General features: G+C 37.8%; 1 protein-coding gene across 1 annotated transcript in view; it reads right to left on the bottom strand.

The window, feature by feature from the left end:
* Positions 1-15,713, bottom strand: part of LOC133607672 (gamma-aminobutyric acid receptor subunit beta-2-like) — a 109,967-nt gene extending 94,254 nt beyond the window's left edge. The window contains exons 1-3 of the mRNA XM_061962522.1: positions 15,438-15,713; positions 15,164-15,261; positions 14,823-14,890 (exon numbers count right to left, since the gene is read on the bottom strand). Coding sequence (XP_061818506.1) covers positions 14,823-14,890; positions 15,164-15,261; positions 15,438-15,511 — 240 coding nt within the window. The 5' untranslated portion in view covers positions 15,512-15,713. The remainder of the gene's footprint in view (positions 1-14,822; positions 14,891-15,163; positions 15,262-15,437) is intronic.
* Positions 15,714-21,433: the final 5,720 nt, after the last annotated feature.

The raw sequence follows: 21,433 nt of genomic DNA, 5'->3' as shown, positions 1-21,433 counted from the left end.
TGGGGGGAGGGAGCTGTGCTCTTTTCATCCGACGCAAAAAGTGCATGCGCTGCTGAGCTCTTTTTACAAGAGCTCCGGTGTGTAGGAACCAGGTCATATTGTCAGTTATCTGCACCCCCAGGAACTTGGTGCTGCTTACGATCTCCACTGCTGTGTCGTTGATGAAGAGTTTTGAGATAAGAGCTGTCTCTTGGCTAATTGTTATCCTTTAAGTTGCAATATAAAGTTGATGTAGCAAATGTCACAGTGTACCCTGTAAGATCCGCCCAAAACATCTGGTTTTACTCGCTAGCAGCTCGATATAGACATAACTTTGTTTGTCTAACTATGGGAAAGAAGAACGTGAGTGTGGAGGACAGTGCTGATAAGAAGAAGCGGGTGATACTCAACAAATTAAGGAAAGAAATCATCAGAAACATGACGGCGTGTAGCAGACTTGGCGAAGCAGTTCAAGCGTGTCACTGCACATTGTCAAAACGAAACTTCCGGTTCCGGTTCACCGTGCGTGACTGCTCGCTGACTGCTCGCTGTTTCGAAAAAGCTAAGTATCGTTCTATTTGTGTGCTTTTAAATTGTTCTGCAGCTTTCTTTATTACTTTCTCAACATATTTAGTAGTACTATTTAACTTGCAAATCACCCGATCTCTGTCTCTCCACCCCTCCCGCAAGCTAACGAAGCTAGCGCGGAGAAAGGCGTCGCCGGGCGCCGGTCAGAAGGAGTCTACTCCTGCACACCGTGACCAGGACTTCTCGGAAGACAGCAGGAACTTCACTCGGTGACAGAAAACACCGTGAGTATGGCTTCCTGCGCGTCTTGCACCTTACTCACGGAGAGGCTGGCTCTGCTAGAGGGCCGTGTCCGCCAGCTAGAGCAGAGTAATCTCGTAACTTTAGATGTTGCGGACACATCTGCTAGCGTTAGCTGTAGCGAGCTAACTAGCCCAGCCTGTAGCAGTCCTAAGCGGCCTACAAGCTACGGTGTACCGGTTGAGACGCATAATAGATTTAGCTCTTTAGCTAGTCCTACACCCCAGTCTACCGGGCACCACACCTTAGTCATAGGGGACTCCATCACCCGAAACATAAAGCTTAGCAAACCAGCCACAATTAAGTGCATCCCGGGGGCCCGAGCACCTGACATAGAGGCTAATCTTAGGGAGCTAACTCGCAACAGGCCTAGTAAACACGTACGACAGGCTAATCGCACCACTAGTTATGCGAATATAGTTGTACACGTTGGCTCCAATGACACTAGAATGAGACAGTCAGAGATTACAAAGAGAAACATAGCCAGGACTTGTGATCTCGCTAGAAAGATGTCCAGGCATCGAGTAATTGTCTCTGGCCCCCTGCCTGCGAGAGGCAATGATGAGAGATATAGCAGATTAGTCTCGCTTAACAAGTGGCTGGCTAGCTTCTGTAGACAACAGGGACTAACGTTTATTGATAATTGGCCCTCTTTCTGGGGCAAACCAGGCTTGCTGATGAGGGACGGCCTTCACCCTAACCAGGAAGGCGCCATCATCCTGTCTAAGAATATAGACTACTGTTTAAGTCACATTTGACTAACTACACTAGAGCAAGCCCGGTCACAGGCAATTACAGAGCCTGCTAGTCCGGGTGAGGAGTCAGTTAAGCTAGAACTAGCCAGCACCAGGCTGGATAATTTCTGTACGCATAGCAATTTTCTTAGAATAACACACAACTCACATAATGTGTTTTCTGTTGTGAATGTGTCCGGGGTAGATATGCATTCTACTGAGGTGGCAAATCATGATGCGTTCAGTCGATCGCAGCATCAAGCAAACAATCTGAAAATTCCCGTCGTATCAATTCCTAGATATGGTCGAAACTATTTAAAGTGCACTACGTATAATAAACGCAACATTATTAATATTTCTACTACGGATAATTTAAACAAAAACTCGTCAAAACAGCCCAATACTTATAATATGGGCTTTTTAAACATAAGATCATTGTCTCCCAAAATGTTATTAGTTAATGAGGTCATTAGAGACAACAATCTTAACGTCATTGGTCTTAGCGAAACCTGGCTCAAACCAGACAAATTTTTTGCGCTAAATGAGGCATCTCCTCCTAACTATACGAATGCGCATATTGCCCGTCCCCTTAAAAGGGGTGGGGGGGTCGCACTAATATACAATGAAAACTTTAACCTTACCCCTAACCTAAATAATAAATACAAATCATTTGAGGTGCTTACTATGAGGTCTGTCGCACCGCTGCCTCTCGATATGGCTGTTATCTACCGCCCCCCAGGGCCCTACTCGGACTTTATTAATGAATTCTCAGAGTTCGTTGCTGATCTAGTGACGCACGCAGACAATATAATCATAATGGGGGACTTTAATATCCATATGAATACCCCATCGGACCCTCAGTGCGTGGCGCTCCAGACTATAATTGATAGCTGTGGTCTTACACAAATAATAAATGAACCTACGCATCGCAACGGCAATACGATAGATCTAGTGCTGGTCAGGGGTGTCACCACCTCCAAAGTTATGGTACTCCCGTATACTAAAGTAATGTCTGATCATTACCTTATAAAATTCGAAGTTCTGACTCATTGTCAACAAACTAATAATAATAACTGCTATAGCAGCCGCAACATTAATGCCGCCACAACGATGACTCTTGCTGACCTACTGCCTTCGGTAATGGCACCATTCCCAAATTATGTCGGCTCTATTGATAACCTCACTAACAACTTTGACAATGCCCTGCGCAAAACCATTGATAGTATAGCACCGCTAAAACAAAAAAGGGCCCCTAAAAGGCGCACCCCATGGTTTACAGAGGAAACCAGAGCTCATAAATTATCATGTAGAAAGTTGGAACGCAAATGGCGCGCGACCAAGCTTGAGGTTTTCCATCAAGCATGGAGTGATAGTTTAATATCGTATAAACGCATGCTTACCTTAGCTAAAGCTAAATATTACTCAAATCTCATCCGCCTCAACAAAAACGACCTTAAATTTTTGTTTAGTACAGTAGCATCGCTAACCCAACAAGGGACTCCTCCCAATAGCTCCACCCACTCGGCAGATGACTTTATGAATTTCTTTAATAAGAAAATTGAACTCATTAGAAAGGAGATTAAAGACAACGCATCCCAGCTACAACTGGGTTCTATGAACACAGATACAACTGTATCTACGACGGATACTGCAATACAAAATAGTCTCTCTCTTTTTGATGAAATAACATTAGAGGAACTATTACAGCGTGTAAGTGGGATAAAACAAACAACATGTTTACTTGACCCACTTCCTGGGAAACTTATCAAGGAGCTTTTTGTATTATTAGGTCCATCAGTGCTAAATATTATAAACTTATCACTTTCCTCTGGCACTGTTCCCCTAGCATTCAAGAAAGCGGTTATTCATCCTCTGCTCAAAAGACCTAACCTTGATCCTGACCTCATGGTAAACTACCGACCGGTGTCCCACCTTCCCTTTATTTCGAAAATCCTCGAAAAAATTGTCGCACAGCAGCTAAATGAACACTTAGTGTCTAACAATCTCTGTGAACCTTTTCAATCCGGTTTCAGGGCAAATCATTCTACAGAGACAGCCCTCGCAAAAATGACTAATGATCTACTGCTAACGATGGATTCTGATGCGTCATCTATGTTGCTGCTTCTTGATCTTAGCGCTGCTTTCGATACCGTCGATCATAATATTTTATTAGAGCGTATCAAAACACGTATTGGTATGTCAGACTTAGCTTTGTCGTGGTTTAACTCTTATCTTACTGACAGGATGCAATGCGTCTCCCATAATAATGTGACCTCGGACTATGTTAAGGTAACGTGCGGAGTTCCTCAGGGTTCGGTTCTTGGCCCTGCACTCTTTAGCATTTACATGCTGCCGCTAGGCGACATCATACGCAAATACGGTGTTAGCTTTCATTGCTATGCTGATGACACCCAACTCTACATGCCCCTAAAGCTGACCAACACGCCGGATTGTAGTCAGCTGGAGGCGTGTCTTAATGAAATTAAACAATGGATGTCCGCTAACTTCTTGCAACTCAACGCCAAGAAAACGGAAATGCTGATTATCGGTCCTGCTAAACACCGACATTTATTTAATAATACCACCTTAACATTTGACAACCAAACAATTACACAAGGCGAATCAGTAAAGAATCTGGGTATTATCTTCGACCCAACTCTCTCGTTTGAATCACACATTAAGAGTGTTACTAAAACGGCCTTCTTTCATCTCCGTAATATCGCTAAAATTCGTTCTATTTTATCCACTAGCGACGCTGAGATCATTATTCATGCGTTCGTTACGTCTCGTCTCGACTACTGTAACGTATTATTTTCGGGTCTCCCTATGTCTAGCATTAAAAAATTACAGTTGGTACAAAATGCGGCTGCTAGACTTTTGACAAGAACAAGAAAGTTTGATCATATTACGCCTATACTGGCTCACCTGCACTGGCTTCCTGTGCACTTAAGAAGTGACTTTAAGGTTTTACTACTTACGTATAAAATACTACACGGTCTAGCTCCGTCCTATCTTGTCGATTGCATTGTACCATATGTCCCGGCAAGAAATCTGCGTTCAAAGAACTCCGGCTTATTAGTGATTCCCAGAGCCCAAAAAAAGTCTGCGGGCTATCGAGCGTTTTCTATTCGGGCTCCAGTACTATGGAATGCCCTCCCGGTAACAATTAGAGATGCTACCTCAGTAGAAGCATTTAAGTCCCATCTTAAAACTCATTTGTATACTCTAGCCTTTAAATAGCCCCCCTGTTAGACCAGTTGATCTGCCCTTTCTTTTCTTTTCTCCTCTGCTCCCCTTTTCCTTGAGGGGGGGGGGGGGGCACAGGTCCGGTGGCCATGGATGAAGTGCTGGCTGTCCAGAGTCGGGACCCGGGGTGGACCGCTCGCCTGTGCATCGGCTGGGAACATCTCTACGCTGCTGACCCGTCTCCGCTCGGGATGGTGTCCTGCTGGCCCCACTATGGACTGGACTCTTACTATTATGTTGGATCCACTATGGACTGGACTCTCACAATATTATGTCAGACCCACTCGACATCCATTGCTTTCGGTCTCCCCTAGAGGGGGGGGGTTACCCACATATGCGGTCCTCTCCAAGGTTTCTCATAGTCATTCACATCGACGTCCCACTGGGGTGAGTTTTTCCTTGCCCGTATGTGGGCTTTGTACCGAGGATGTCGTTGTGGCTTGTGCAGCCCTTTGAGACACTTGTGATTTAGGGCTATATAAATAAAGATTGATTGATTGATTGATTGACTGCTGGTCTGCACCATATTGAAGCATATTGTTAACATGATATTGAAGGAGCAGACATTTATCCCTGAAAATATAGAAAAGCTGCTGATATTTGACGTAGAATCAACTAAAAGGAAGTCCATGCTCTGAGATAGATGTTTTCATATTACTTCATAAAACGTCTGTAGTTGTTAGTAGTACATGCTATTGTATTGTTGTTATACAATATTTCTTATCTAAAAGTGAGCTTTTCTTTTTAAAAGGCATGTTAAATGAGTTTTTGGGGGTGTGGGGGGACAAGCACCAATTGATTTCAATACATTTTAATAGAAGTAGTTGATTTGAGATACAAGTGTTTCAAGTTAAGAGCTCCATCACAGAACCAGTTAAGCTTGTAAGTTGAGGTACTACTATACGCTTGTGAGAACATACTTAAAATTATTTTCTTTCTTATATATTACATCTCAGAGAGGACCTGTCAAAGAAACGATGGCTGAAGTGGACAATAGATTTGGGGGGGAAAAATATAATGAAATACCCTTTTGGCGATAAGTCCCGGAAGGGTGAAACAAAAATTACTAAGGTTTATAAAGTTTGTTATGTCAGGAATATTTCTAATAAAGACCCTCATGGAACTAATATGTCTAACCTGTCACTTGATTGGTTGAATGATTGATGCAATAGTCTGTATAGTCTATGCAAACCAATACAATTGATCAAGTATTGACCATAGGAAGGTTTTAAGCTTCAGAAGAATCCCATTGTTGTATTGATTTCAATGACACTAAATTACATTTGAGTCTGTTCTTCAACTATTACGGTACCGATTCAAGTCCTCGATGAACCAAGAACGTGTTTGTCACTGCTCTGTCCGTTACGTAACCCAAACATTGACTTTGCTGCAGGCCCTGAGTGGAGTCGACAGAAGAGGCGGTGGTGAGGCTTTGTGGGACACAGGGAGATGGTACATGTCCTCAATACACATCGTCAGCTTCACGTACATGATGATGCATATGCTCAATGGCTTAATACAGACTGGCGTTGCTACAATCACTGCTACAGTAATGACTTCAACAACTTTTGAGTGCAGTAGAGTGTGGAGATCATTAATAGTTAGACAGGGCATATTTGAATTGGGTGGGACACATTTCTTGTAAACTTTTTATTTTTAAATGTCAAACCTATTCCCACCTTTTTAGTCACTGTAAAACCATTTGTGAGGGACACTAAAGAAATAGAGTATATGTAGTTTAAAAAAAAATATGAGTAGATGGTCATAAAGTGGGGATTTTATTTTTTATGTGCAACTTAATGCTGTTTTTCATTGTTTCTGTTTTTAATCCATAATTGCTTTTTTATTGATTATTTTATAAATGCATTAATGAATTAGTGTATTGTTTTCAAATATACCTAATATAGTTTACTCATTGTTGTTTTACTATTTTAGGTAAATAAAACCATATATTGTGCATTGAATGGGCCTGTAAATAATCATATTTTAGAATATTAATCCATGTATTTCTATATTTTTTTTCATGTATTCATTTGTTTTCATGTTAACACTACATTATATTTTAAAATGAATGTAAGATTTTTATCATGAATTCTTGTTGTTTGTTGTCCATAGATTTATTTTGTAAGGTGATCATGGTTTTAAACTATTTCATTTGTAATGATATTTATTTATAACTATCTTTTTTCATTATTGACAATATGATAATACAAGTGGGTTTATTATTTTGAGTGTATGTGGATGCAATTATAGATTATATATATATTGTAATAATTTAGTGAATATAGTTATATAGTGAGGTGATTTTGTATTTTATTGTTCATTTAATCAGATAATCAGATTATTAAATCCAGGTGATGTTGCAGGACATTTTCATCCTTTGCTTCTTCCTGCATTTTTCACCTTAAACATGTTTTTTTTTCCTGCTCCTCTTGGACACACAAAATGTTTATTATTTTTATTTTTATATTACTATTGTTTGTTTTTTTGTTTGTTTGTATTTTTTAGAAATGATAATTTTGTATTGCAGAATTGGAGATGCTATTTTTTTGTATTTATTTATGTATTGATTTTTTTTGTGTCCGAAATAAAATAAAATAAAAATATTTAAATCAGGTTAAAGATTATATTAAATTATTGCCCCTTAAACATGTTTTTCTTTCCTGTTCATCTTGGACACACAATTGTTTATTTAAAAATATATATATATTTATCTTAATGTTACTATTGTTTTTGGGTTTTTGGGTTTTTTTTTTTTAGAAATGATAATTTTGTATTGGAGAATTTGAGATGCTATTTTTTATTATGTATTTTGTAAATCAAGAGTTTTTTGTTTTGTTTTGTTGTGTCCGAAATAAAATAAAATAAAACCTATTTTAATGAGGTTGAAGAATACATTTAATTATTGCCTACATGTTTTGTATTATAATAAGGGGATGATTATATCAAACTATAACTTCTAATAAATGCAAAACGCTCGGAAACAACAACATGTATCCCATCCAACATTGAATGTCACAATGCTACTTCCTGTCAGAAAAATGAAGTCTGTGAGGCTGACTTAATATTATTTTAAAGCTCTCAGGTGCAGATGAGATATTACATGGCGGGTAAGTGGCTCCAGAAATTCCCCTCCCTTTTATTATCATATGGCAAGCAATAATCTCCTCAGGCCTTTTCCAGCCAACATCCATAATAATATCTCTGTGTGAAAGATTGTATGGGTCCTGTGTGTATCCCACTAGGGCTCTCCTTTGCTCAACTGAACAATCAGACACTAAAATAGTCGTGAAAGATGAGACATTTGCATGGCTTTTCACAGCAAAAAATATGAATATTCTTTCTCTGCCCACAGAGTTGCCAGGACACCTGCCCAGGGTTCAATGTCTAACATGACATTGGCAATCAGAGTGTGTGTCTCTCTTTGTATGTGCATCACTGAGTCATGCACAGTGGACTCGGAGCAGCACGAGGTGCGTGACCTTCCCCACAACACTGGCACCACTCTTGGCTTTTCTGCATGGTAACTCAACTCTCTCTACCAACTTTACCATCTCTCTCTCCCACACAAACAGAAGTGTTTACATGTGACCCCTAGGTCTTACACACTCGCATGTATGTTCACCCTTCCAGCCTCTGACACCAACCACTGACCTCATCGTTCCACGTGTGGACGACGAGAAGCATTTCAAGTGTTTTTTCCACACACTTTCGGCTAATTTATCAATGCTGTACTTTGAGCCGAGAAAGGTGGGTATTGTGGTAAGGCCTTGAGACAACAATAGAGGACCAATGATGTCAAACTGCAGGATAACACTAAAAGTCTAGGAATTCTTGACTCATTGACACTAGATTGTGTTTTCATTTTGTATGTTTGTTGGTAGAAAATATTCAAACCTGGACACTTCCCATCTAAATGAATGGAAATAATTTAGAAAATTAGTTATATTTATTTTTCTTAATTTGTTTTATTATATTCTCTATTGCGTATTTGTGACTTAAATTAAGCATTTTCAAGCATAACAAATGCTAAATGAACTAGAAATGTCACTACTACAGTCGTATTTGGCCACTAGATGAAACTATGGCTCTTAAAGTACAAAACCCAAAACCAGTGAAGTTGGCACGTAAATCGTAAATAAAAACAGAATACAATGATTTGCAAATCCTTTTCAACTTGTATTCAATTGAATAGACTGCAAAGACAATATATTTAATGTTCGAACTGAGAAATTTAAATTTTGGGGGGAAATAATCATTAACTTAGAATTTAATGGCAGAAACACATTGCAAAAAAGTTGGCACAAGGGCATTTTTACCACTGTGTTACATGGCCTTTCCTTTTAACAACACTCAGTAAATGTTTGGGAACTGAGGAGCCACATTTTTTCAGGTGGAATTATTTCCCATTCTTGCTTGTAGTACAGCTTAATTTCAATCCAATCCAATCCACTTTATTTATATAGCACATTTAAACAACAACATGTTTCCAAAGTGCTGCACAACAATATTAAACACAATTAAAAACAATATAAAATAAATATGATTAAAAACAATTTAAAGGGTAAAACCAATTAAAACAGTAAATAGAAATCAACATTTTAAAAACACAGAGGACAACAGAGGACCACACAACTCACATAGTGTTAAAAGCCAGAGAATAAAAGTGGGTCTTAAGACGAGACTTAAAACACTCCACTGTGGGAGCAGTTCGAACAGTCTGCCTTGTCGTATTTGACGCTTCATATCTTCAATGGGAGACAGGTCTGGACTACAGGCAGGCCAGTCTAGTACCCGCACTCTTTTACTATGAAGCCACGCTGTTGTAACACATGCAACATGTGGCTTGGCATTGTCTTGCTGAAATAAGCAGGGGTGTCTATGAAAAAGATGTTGACATGCCATGACAGTATGTTCTTTACAAGTGACCACGACTGTAATATATATATATATATATATATATATATATATATATATATATATATATATATATATATATATACAAACTGTTTATTATTTACCGTCCAGACCTGTCATCCCTCAACAAGCGCAGCGAAATTGTAACAACATGCCGCCATAGACGGAAACACCTCCTAGGTAACACATGAGCCAATCACCACGCCCCTAGGCCAGCCTGTACCCACCCACTCTGTGCCCTATATAAACCATGGTATGCGAATGCTCCCATTAAAATCTCCTGACGATTGAGGGTACCCCCCCTCATGAAACAGGCCTGTAGAGATGAAATAGTCTTGTGATTTTTTTTCCCACACATACATATATATATATATATATATATATATATATATATATATATATATATATGCCCCCGCGACCCGACCTCGGATAAGCGGAAGAAGATGGATGGATGGATGGATATATATATATATATATATATATATATATATATATATATATATATACATGAATATCTTTTTTTTTTTAATTAAGAATTATTAGTATTAGGAATTTTCAAGCATAAACCTGGTTAAAAATATTTAATATCTACATTACAGTAGTATTGGCCACTTGATGAGACCAAACCACTCAGAGCGCACTGTTCGGTATGGTAGCAACTGATTGGCTAAGTTTACTATATTGGATTAAAAGAGTGTAAAAGTGACCAAAGCGTGTTATTTTGTGTCTTGAGGGCTCTCATTATCTTGAAAAACGTACGTAGAAGGTCGTTGACAGGTTTTCTATGCTCTAGCTATGAACATATGTTGTTAATAATTAATGATTCCTACTTTGCAGAAATGTATTTGTTGTGGGCATGTCTGAAACCAATTAAAAGCAATAATGAGGGATTCTTTTTTTTCTCTCCCCCAAATCAGAACATGTTGGCCTTAAATTAAATCCCAGCAGAATATATATTATTATTTTGATGACATGTATTAGAATACCTGCAGCAATTATGCGATATGTAATGTCCTTTCAACGCTTTCTTTTTGGTGGAATATTGCTTCAAGTCAGCCTATAAACATGTTACTTTTTTATGGGGGCTAACTTCTTTTTACACTTACTCGGGAGTATGACATGCACAAGACGGTGACAGTTCAAACGGATTATGTACATTTTTATGTGGAAAGATATTTTAAAAGTTGACTCTGTATCTTTAACATGTACAATAGAGTACACTAATTAGCATGACGAGGTATATTAGTGTATACTTTGTAAAAAATGGAGGACACGTTACTTAACAACTGCTCCTCATAGGAGGATATTTGGTGGACCTACAGCACGGGTGGGTGTGCATTCTAAAAATATTATTGAAAAAAAGAGCAAACAGGAGAAATGTAACAAGAAGAAGTTGCAATGTTGACTCGAATAACACAAAGCTGTCACGCAGGCTATTTTTTTCTTTACAGCTGCCGTTGCTCTAAAAACAATAAAAATAAAAATCAACGTTGTTATGAATTATTGACCAATTAAAGGCTCCAGTTACTTCACATGAAATTTTCTACTTGAAAATATTGTTTGGGGAAAATATTGCATATTTTGTATGTTTACCATATAAAAAACAAAGGGTTTTTTGGACAAAAAGGGCATTAAAATGTTTTAAATAAAAATGTATAATCAGCAGATAGGTCTAAAGTTGATCTAGAGACTTAAGTGGTAAAATAAATAAAAAAATGCATGACTTATTTTCAACAGTTTTATTAGTGGGTCCTTTTTGGATTCCAAGAATTTCAGCTGGATTTGTATTTTTTATGTTTTTTTAACCCTTAGATGCACACATGAGGTCAAACATGACCCCACACAGTTCCTATTGAATCTTCTATGTACCTTTAATTCAAAGCAACTCAGACTGTCTCACTTGCACATCTGACGTCAGCGGTCTCACCACCCAGGAGATCACCACCCATGTTTGACCACTTGTGGAAGAGTAGGGTCGTGATACAAAAACTGCAATTCCTCAAAATGAATGCAAAATAAATACAAATGCAAATGGCCTCATGTCACAAACATGTTTTATGAGGAATACCTGGAATATGAATGGATCAAAGCAACAACCCGGTTAATTGCAAAAACGTATTGATTTTAATTGGGGTCATTTTTGACCGAGTGTAGGTCTTGGTAGGTTGTGCATCCAAGAATTAAAAAATTGCCATTGCTCAAAAAAAAAAAAGCGCATTCAAATCAATGTTGTTATGACTTATTGACCTATTTAAGGCTCCAATTACTTCACATCAAATATTTCACTTTGAACATTTTTTTTTATGGGGACAGGGGGTATTGCACATTTAGTGTTTTTCGCCATTAAAAAAACCAGGGCTTTCTTTGACAAAAAGGCCATAAAACATAAAGAACACTTGAGAGCAACAGACAGACCTGAAGTTGAAGAGATTTAGGCATCGAAAAATAATAATAATAATAAAAATAATATTTGACTTATTTTTAACATTTTTATTGCGGGTACCCGGCACCATAACTGAGGGGAGCCCTAAAGGTTATTTATACAGTACAGGCCAAAAGTTTGGACACACCTTCTCATTCAATGTGTTTTCTTTAATTTCATGACTATTTACATTGAAGATTGTCACTGAAGGCATCAAAACAATGAATGAACACATGTGGAGTTATGTACTTAACAAAAAAAGGTGAAATAACTGAAAACATGTTTTATATTATAGTTTCTTCAAAATAGCCACCTTTTGCTCTAATTACTTTTTTGCACACTCTTGGTATTCTCTTGATGAGCTTCAAGAGGTAGTCACCGGAAACGATTTTCACTTCACAGGTGTGCTTGAAGTTCATCGAGAGAATGCCAAGAGTGTGCAACGCAGTAATCAGAGCAAAAGGTGGCTATTTTGAAGAAACTAGAATATAAAACATGTTTTCAGCTATTTCACTTTTCACCTGTGCTCATTCATAGTTTTGATGCCTTCAGTGACAATTTACAATGTAAATAGTCATGAAAATAAAGAAAATGCATTGAATCAGAAGGTGTGTCCAAACTTTTGGTTTATATATATATATATATATATATATATATATATATATATATATATATATATACATATATATATATATATATATATATATATATATATATACATATATATATATATATATATATATATATATATATATATATATATATATATATATATATATATATATATATATATATATATATACACATACAGGTATATATATATATATATATATATATATATATATATATATATATTTTTTTTTTTTTTTTTTTTTTTTTTTTTTTTTCCGAAATATGTATATATATATGTGTGTATATATATGTTTTTTTTTCTTCAAAATATGTATATGTATATATATATATGTGTGTGTGTGTATATATATATATATATATATATATATATATATATATATATACTAAAGCATGCGGGGGTAATTTTCAAAATATGTATATATATATATATATATATATATATATATATATATATATATATATATATATATATATATATATATACTAAAGCATGCGGGGGTCATTTTCAATATATATATATATATATATATTTATACATATTTTGAAGAAAAAAAATTATATATATATATATATATATATATGTATGTGTGGGAAAAAAAATCACAAGACTATTTCATCTCTACAGGCCTGTTTCATGAGGGGGGGTACCCTCAATCATCAGGAGATCTCCTGATAATTGAGGGTACCCCCCCTCATGAAACAGGCCTGTAGAGATGAAATAGTCTTGTGATTTTTTTTCCCACACATACATATATTGCGCTCTACTACGGTATCGAGCACTATTTTTTGGATAACCTTATTAAGACATATATATATATATATATATATATATATACACACATACACATATATATATATATATATATATATATATATATATATATATATATATATATATATATATATATATATATATATATATATATATATATATATACATATTTTGAAAAATAAACAATAAACATTTAATTTTTTGTTGTGCGGCCCTCAGTGGAAACAGTTTGGACACCCCTGACCTAGAGTACAATAAATTCCGTTTCCTATCGGCTCATTATAGCATGTGTGCATGAGTACACTTGCAGTGTGTACACTTGCGCTCCTCCCTCTTGATGAAATTAATTTCACACTATATTGCATCCAAATTTAAACTTCGACACAGTTCCCTCGTGCAATGATGTGGTCAGTGAAGTCAAACTATTTAACAGAAATTGCTTGCAAGTGGATAATTAGGCCTCCTATTAAGCACTGGTGTTTAATTCCTGTTTGATGTTCTTTTTTCAGCCCTATTTAGACTTCCAGTGACACGTTTAGAATGAACCTATACGTGTCATGTATGTGCAGGTCGGCAGGTGGTAAACAGACATGGCGTCATCTGTCGTCTCCCCCTCCCTCCCCCCTCCTCCATCACATCTCCGCTCATGCAAACACGAGTCCGCACGTGCACGAACACATCAGCGACAACATGAGCAATAAAAAAAAAAGCCTTTGGGGGGTTTTCTCTTGCTGCTGCCAAAAATATTCTCCATGACATGGAAAAAAACGTGAGTCACGTTTTCAGCATTCACAATAAAAACTACAGTAAGCGGCAACCCGAGAAAAGGCACACGCGGGTACAATTATGATATTTGTCTTTTTGCTTGAGGAGAAAAACTACAGCATCATGAGTGACCTTTTCTGTGAAGAGTTGGCTGCAGTTCCCTCGACTCAACACTAGAAGGTGCACTTGTATGGAGCAAAATCTCCCACATTGGCTTTCCACTTGTCTCACTAATTCCAGAAAAATAATGCAAACATTATATCAGCAACTACATTTTGCCAACACTGCACTATGAAGTATGTTAATAACTTCAATGACTATGATAACAATGCATATGTACACATCATTGCAAGCATGCATGCTTTTAAACTGAGCTACCAATGCAAAAAGTAGGGGTTCCCCCCTCTGTGTTGTTTTTTTTGTTTTTTTTGTTTTTTTGGAGGACATCCCCTTCTTTCCCCCACCCACCCTTCCATCTCCCCCTCCCCCTGGCAGGATAATTAGCTCAGACTGACAGATAACTTACCATATTGACTTCTGACACCATGTCTATGCTGGCGATGTCTATGTTCATCCCCACTCCCACTGGTGGACCTGGGAAGGGTGCAAATCAAATTTAAAAAATAAAATAAAATAAAACAAACAAACAAGCAGATGCAGTAATAAGATCACTATTCCAATGTACGGTATTTGTTGCAAAAAAAAAAAAAAAAAAAGTTGTTTTAATTCAATGTGCATTCATTTTAGGACTGGTGTACAGTGGAAATCTGCAACATTTCAATGCATGCACAAATATCCCACTAGCATGCGTTGGGCAACAAAAGTGATTAAAAAGGGGATAAACAAGCAGGGGATGCATGTATTTACCTCCAAAATCTGGCCTCAATCGTATATCATAACCCTTCAACAGTCTATCCACCGTCTCTTTAACCAAAGGCATATTGCTCGGATCATTCACACCGACACTGTGGAGGAGCACACACACACACACACACACACACGCACGCACGCACGCACACACACACACAATTAAAGAGATTAAGGTGGCAAAAAAACCAAAAAACATGTTTACCCTGGACCACAAAGTGTCATCCCCTGGCTGGTCCAGGGGAAGGGAAAGAAGGAGTGGGAGCATCCTTACCTTTGTGCGCACACCACGGCCACTACGAGAGGGAGCACCTCGGCACAAAAACACCATCTTCTTCTTCTTAACATGTTCTCCTTCTTATGGCGTCGGTTGCCGAGCCCCTCTCTTTTTTATTTAAAACAAAAAAAAAAAAAAGAGAGAGAAGACAAGACGAGCCACAACTTATTCTTGCCAGTGCGGTAATTCCAATGCCGGGCGCATGCGCAGTCTGCCACTACAACGTGAAGACGGGTGAGGATGAGGATGGGGAGGATGATGATGATGATGATGATGATGCCCGTGTCAGAGTGGGGTAGTGTATACACAAAAAGCCGCGGGTGGAGTTTTCAAAGAGTGTGTGTGTGTGTGTGGGTGTGTGTGTGTGTGTGTGTGTGTGTGTGTGTGTGTGTGTGTGTGTGTGTTGGGGGAGGGGGTTGGGGGGGTGTCAAGAGTCACTCATGGGTATCTCAGTTAGAGTGTGATGGACTGTGAAGAGATGGATGTCGGTTCGATTCCCAAAGTAAGGAGAAGGGGCACTTTTGCAAGTTGAACATAAGTACTTCCAATAAACGAGGATAGGTAAAAAAAAAAAAAAAAAAAAAATGCAGCATAATATGTACATTTGCATACACTGGACACTTGATTAGGTACACAGCTCCAAAATAATCTGCATCCGTTTTTTTTTTGTTTTTTTTTTATTTTTTAATGGCCACTTTGCCTTAATATTAAACACCCCCACCCAATATATCAATAGTGTCCGCACAAGTGAAGCTCAACTAAGTATAGACAATATTAAGGTTGTTTTCTAAATAGAAAGGGCTTTATAGGACAAAGAGGCGCCCCCCCCCACCCCCCACCCAAAAAAAATAAAAAAATCAGGCAAAATAAATGTATTTATTTATTTATTATCAATCAATCAATGTTTATTTATACAGGCCTAAATCACAAGTGTCTCAAAGGGCTGCACAAGCCACAATGACATCCTCGGTACAGAGCCCACATAAGGGCAAGGAAAAACTCACCCCAGTGGGACGTCGATGTGAATGACTATGAGAAACCTTGGAGAGGACCGCATATGTGGGTAACCCCCCCTCCCCAGGGGAGACCGAATGCAATGGATGTCGAGTGGGTCTGACATAATATTACAACATAATAGTAAGAGTCCAGTCCATAGTGGGGCCAGCAGGAAACCATCCCGAGCGGAGACGGGTGAGCAGCGCAGAGATGTTCCCAACCGATGCACAGGCGAGCGGTCCTTCCCAGGTCCCGACTCTGGACAGCCAGCACTTCATCCATGGCCACCGGACCTGTGTGTCTCCCCCTCCACAATTTATTAGACATACATAATTTTGTATTTCATTATTGTTTCTTTTGTTAATATCAGAATCCGTTCTGCAAAAAAGGCCATCCCTAGAAGCACGCAGTTTATGAACAGGGGGGTAGGTTGGTTGGCAACACTAAATTGGCCCGAGTGTGTGATTGTGAATGTGAATGTTGTCTGTCTATCTGTGTTGGCCCTGCCATGAGGTGGCGACTTGTCCAGGGTGTACCCCGCCTTCCGCCCGAATGCAGCTGAGATAGGCTCCAGCACCCCCCGCGACCCCAAAAGGGACAAGCGCTAGAAAATGGATGGATGGATGGATGGACCCGCAGTTAATATATACATCATCATATAATGTACAAAATACAGTACAATACAATACATTTCAAAATCTACCCACCAAATACCCATTTACAATTTCATTTATAAATAAAAAAGGAATCTTTAAATCCACCAAATCAGTCTCAATATCCTATTATTCAAATTTGATTAAAAGGTTGCATCTTGAAGATCTGCGATAATCTCATACAGAGGTCAAGACCAAAATGATGTGACAAATGTGAATTCCTCAAAATAAATGATACTACTAATCGCCAACAAAAATATACTGATTGGGTAGTTACACAAATGTAATGCTGATCGAAAAATTAAATATTAAATAAAAATGTTGCTATCCTTAAAAATAAATCACTGATTCATAAAATAACATTTTAGTATATCAATGTAACTTTACAAGTATTATTGCGTGAAATCAAGTTAGACAAAAATAAAGCAAGGTCCCAGCAGGCACAAGACATTGATACAAACTTCAGCTTCTCCAGAACTCTGCAGCCCGGATAATCACCAGAACCCCTTTAATCCAGCACATCACCCATGTTCTGCAGCAACTCCACCGGCTACCCATCAAACATCATATCCACTTTCAAATAATTATCCTCACTTTCAAAGCCATCCATAACCTCTCTCCGTCATATCTCTCTGACCTGCTCCATGTCGCCACGCCCTCACGTTCCCTAAGATCTTCTGCATCCATCCATCTCACTGTCCCCTTATTTAAACTGTTCACCAGACCTTCGTAACTTACACTCAATATCCCTCTTCAAATCAAGACTCAAAACACACCTATTCCTGACTGCTTATTCATTGTAACCATCTCATCTTCTCTATCTTTGTTGTTGTTGTTGTTTTTATCCAATTTGATTTTATTGTTTTGATTTTGTACAGTGTCCTTGAGTGCCCAGAAAGGCGCCTTATAAGTAAAATGTATTATTATTACTATTATACGTACATGTCCTTTAGAAATGACTTTGAAACAATGTTGCAAAATAGTTGTATTTGTAAAATTGGGAAATGACCAAAATTCAATGGTCAAATCAACGTCGCAACCTGACATTGAATAAACGTTGTCAAAAAGCACGTTGTTTCAACATTGTATTGGTGTTGTAGAATATTGGTTGGAAAATGACCAAAACTCAATGGTCAAATCAATGTCAGAAACCAACATTGATTAAACCAGGGGTGTCAAACGTACGGCCCGTGGGCCGGATCGGGCCCGTAAACAGGTTGTATCCGGCCCGCGGGATGAGTTTGCTAAGTATAAAAATTAGCCAAAATGTTTGAATGAAAGAAACAGCTGTTCAAAATGTGTCCACTAGATGTTGCAATAGCAATTATTTGTATCTTTGTAGATTATGCTACATGTATAAAAAAAAATAAACCACGTGATGTTAGTACACCAGTCGAGGAAAATTATCAAACTACATACTGTAATTTGATTTTTATATTATTTTTTTTATCTTCATAGATTGAAAATTAACACCAATGAGTTGACTGATGAACATTATCACATAATTTATTCAGAAAGTATAAATAACGACAAATAAAGATAGAATATTATTAACCACAACATGTAAGTGTTAAAAAAAAACAACAGCATTATGATTTGTAAATTTTTAGAATGTGCTTGTTTTTTGTAGGTGGCGACTTGTCCAGGGTCTACCCCGCCTACCACCCGAATGCAGCTGAGATAGGCTCCAGCACCCCCTGCGACCCCGAAAGGGACAAGCGGTAGAAAATGGATAAATGGATGGATGGGGTTGTTCTATGTTTAAACAAAGAAAACAATCTGATGTTGTCTTTATTTTTAAAGTTATCATGCCGTGATTTTACCAGTCCGGCCCACTGGGGAGTACATTTCTCTGCATGTGGCCCCCCGATCTAAAATGAGTTTGACACCCCTGGATTAAAAATTGTCGAAAAGCATGTTGTTTCAACTAGAGAGGACCGATAATATCGACCTGCCAATATTATTGGCCGATAAATGCGTTAAAATGTAATATCGGAAATTATCGGTATCGTTTTTTTAATTATCGGTATTGGTATCGTTTTTTTTGTGGTTTTTTTTAAATCAACATAAAAAACACAAGATACACTTACAATTAGTGCACCAACCCAAAAAACCTCCCTCCCCCATTTACACTCATTCACACTCATTCACACAAAAGGGTTGTTTCTTTCTGTTATTAATATTCTGGTTCCTACATTATATATCAATATATATCAATACAGTCTGCAAGGGATACAGTCCGTAAGCACACATGATTGTGCGTGCTGTTGCTGGTCCACTAATAGTACTAACCTTTAACAGTTAATTTTACTAATTTTAATTAATTACTAGTTTCTGTGTAACTGTTTTTATATTGTTTTACTTTATTTTTTATTCAAGAAAATGTTTTTAATGTATTTATCTTTTTTTTTTTTTTTTTTTTTAAAGTACCTTATCTTCACCATACCTGGTTGTCCAAATTAGGCATAATAATGTGTTAATTCCACGACTGTATATATCGGTTGATATCGGTATCGGTTGATATCGGTATCGTTAATTAAAGAGTTGGACAATATCGGAATATCGGATATCGGCAAAAAGTCATTATCGGACATCCCTAGTTTCAACGTTATGTTTGAATTGCCTAATTCAACAAGTTCTCAACGTTGTTTTGATGACTTGTGCCTGCTGGGGTGATGACAGCGACGATGCCAAAATGATAACATGAGAGACACCTATCTGGACGTGCCCCCCTTTTGCGCATGCGTATGAATCAAAGTAATTGCACATAAAAAAAACATTCACGTTGAGTACAACCACTACACTAAATAACGTTATATGTTTTTATTTTGTCATTCAATATACATGTTTTCACACTACAAACTATTAAGCAATCTAATACACGGTTTATAAGGTCATGTTTTCACGTTAAGATGTCGAATATCATCTGCGGCAATTAAGGCCTGTTAGGAGCAAAACAACTTAATAAATCATGCTCTTGATCATTTGAAGTGTGAAACTTGTATATGAAAGACAGAAAAAACAATATAGCATTATGTAGTGCAGGGATTGCACTCACATATAATTGATTCTATGTGCATGTTGCGCAGAAGCAGTGGGTGCATGTATGCCAATGTAGAGCACGTCTCGCCAGAACACTAGTTGACGTAATGCATACTGCAACCACACTGATTGACATATTGTTCAATGAATGCATTTAATATACAAACCCCGTTTCCATATGAATTGGGAAATTGTGTTAGATGTAAATATAAACGGAATACAATGATTTGCAAATCCTTTTCAACCCATATTCAATTGAATTTTTTTTTTTTGGAAATAATAATTAACTTAGAATTTCATGGCTGCAACACGTGCCAAAGTAGTTGGGAAAGGGCATGTTCACCACTATGTTACATCACCTTTTCTTTCAACAACACTCAATAAACGATTGGGAACTGAGGAAACTAATTGTTGAAGCTTTGAAAGTGGAATTTTTTCCCATTCTTGTTTTATGTAGAGCTTCAGTTGTTCAACAGTCTGGGGTCTCCTCTGTCGTATTTTACGCTTTATAATGCGCCACACATTTTCGATGGGAGACAGGTCTGGACTGCAGACGGGCCAGGAAAGTACAGCACTCTTTTTTTTACAAAGCCACGCTGTTGTAATACGTGCTGAACGTGGCTTGGCAATGTCTTGCTGAAATAAGCAGGGGCGTCTATGAAAAAGACGGCGCTTAAATGGCAGCATATGTTGTTCCAAAACATGTATGTACCTTTCAGCATTAATGGTGCCTTCACAGATGTGTAATTTACCCATGCCTTGGGCACTAATGCACCCCCATACCATCACAGATGCTGGCTTTTGAACTTTGCGTCGATAACAGTCTGGATGGTTCGCTTCCCCTTTGGTGCGGATGACACGATGTCGAATATTTCCAATAACAATTTGAAATGTGGACTCGTCAGACCACTTTGCATGAGTCCATCTTAGATGATCTCGGGCCCAGAGAAGCCGGCGGCGTTTCTGGATGTTGTTGATAAATCGCTTTCGCTTTACATAGTAGAGCTTTAACTTGCACTTACAGATGTAGCGACGAACTGTATTTAGTGACAGTGGTTTTCTGAAGTGTTCCTGAGCCCATGTGGTGATATCCTTTAGAGATTGATGTCGGTTTTTGATACAGTGCCATCTGAGGGATCGAAGGTCACGGTCATTCAATGTTGGTTTCCGGCCATGCTGCTTACGTGGAGTGATTTCTCCAGATTCTCTGAACCTTTTGATGATATTATGGACCGTAGATGCTGAAATCCCTAAATTTCTTGCAATTGCACTTTGAGAAACGTTGTTCTTAAACTGTTTGAC

Source organism: Nerophis lumbriciformis, linkage group LG09 (assembly GCF_033978685.3).
Source record: "Nerophis lumbriciformis linkage group LG09, RoL_Nlum_v2.1, whole genome shotgun sequence".
NCBI lineage: Eukaryota > Metazoa > Chordata > Actinopteri > Syngnathiformes > Syngnathidae > Nerophis > Nerophis lumbriciformis.
This window is presented reverse-complemented; position numbering and strand designations above follow the sequence as displayed.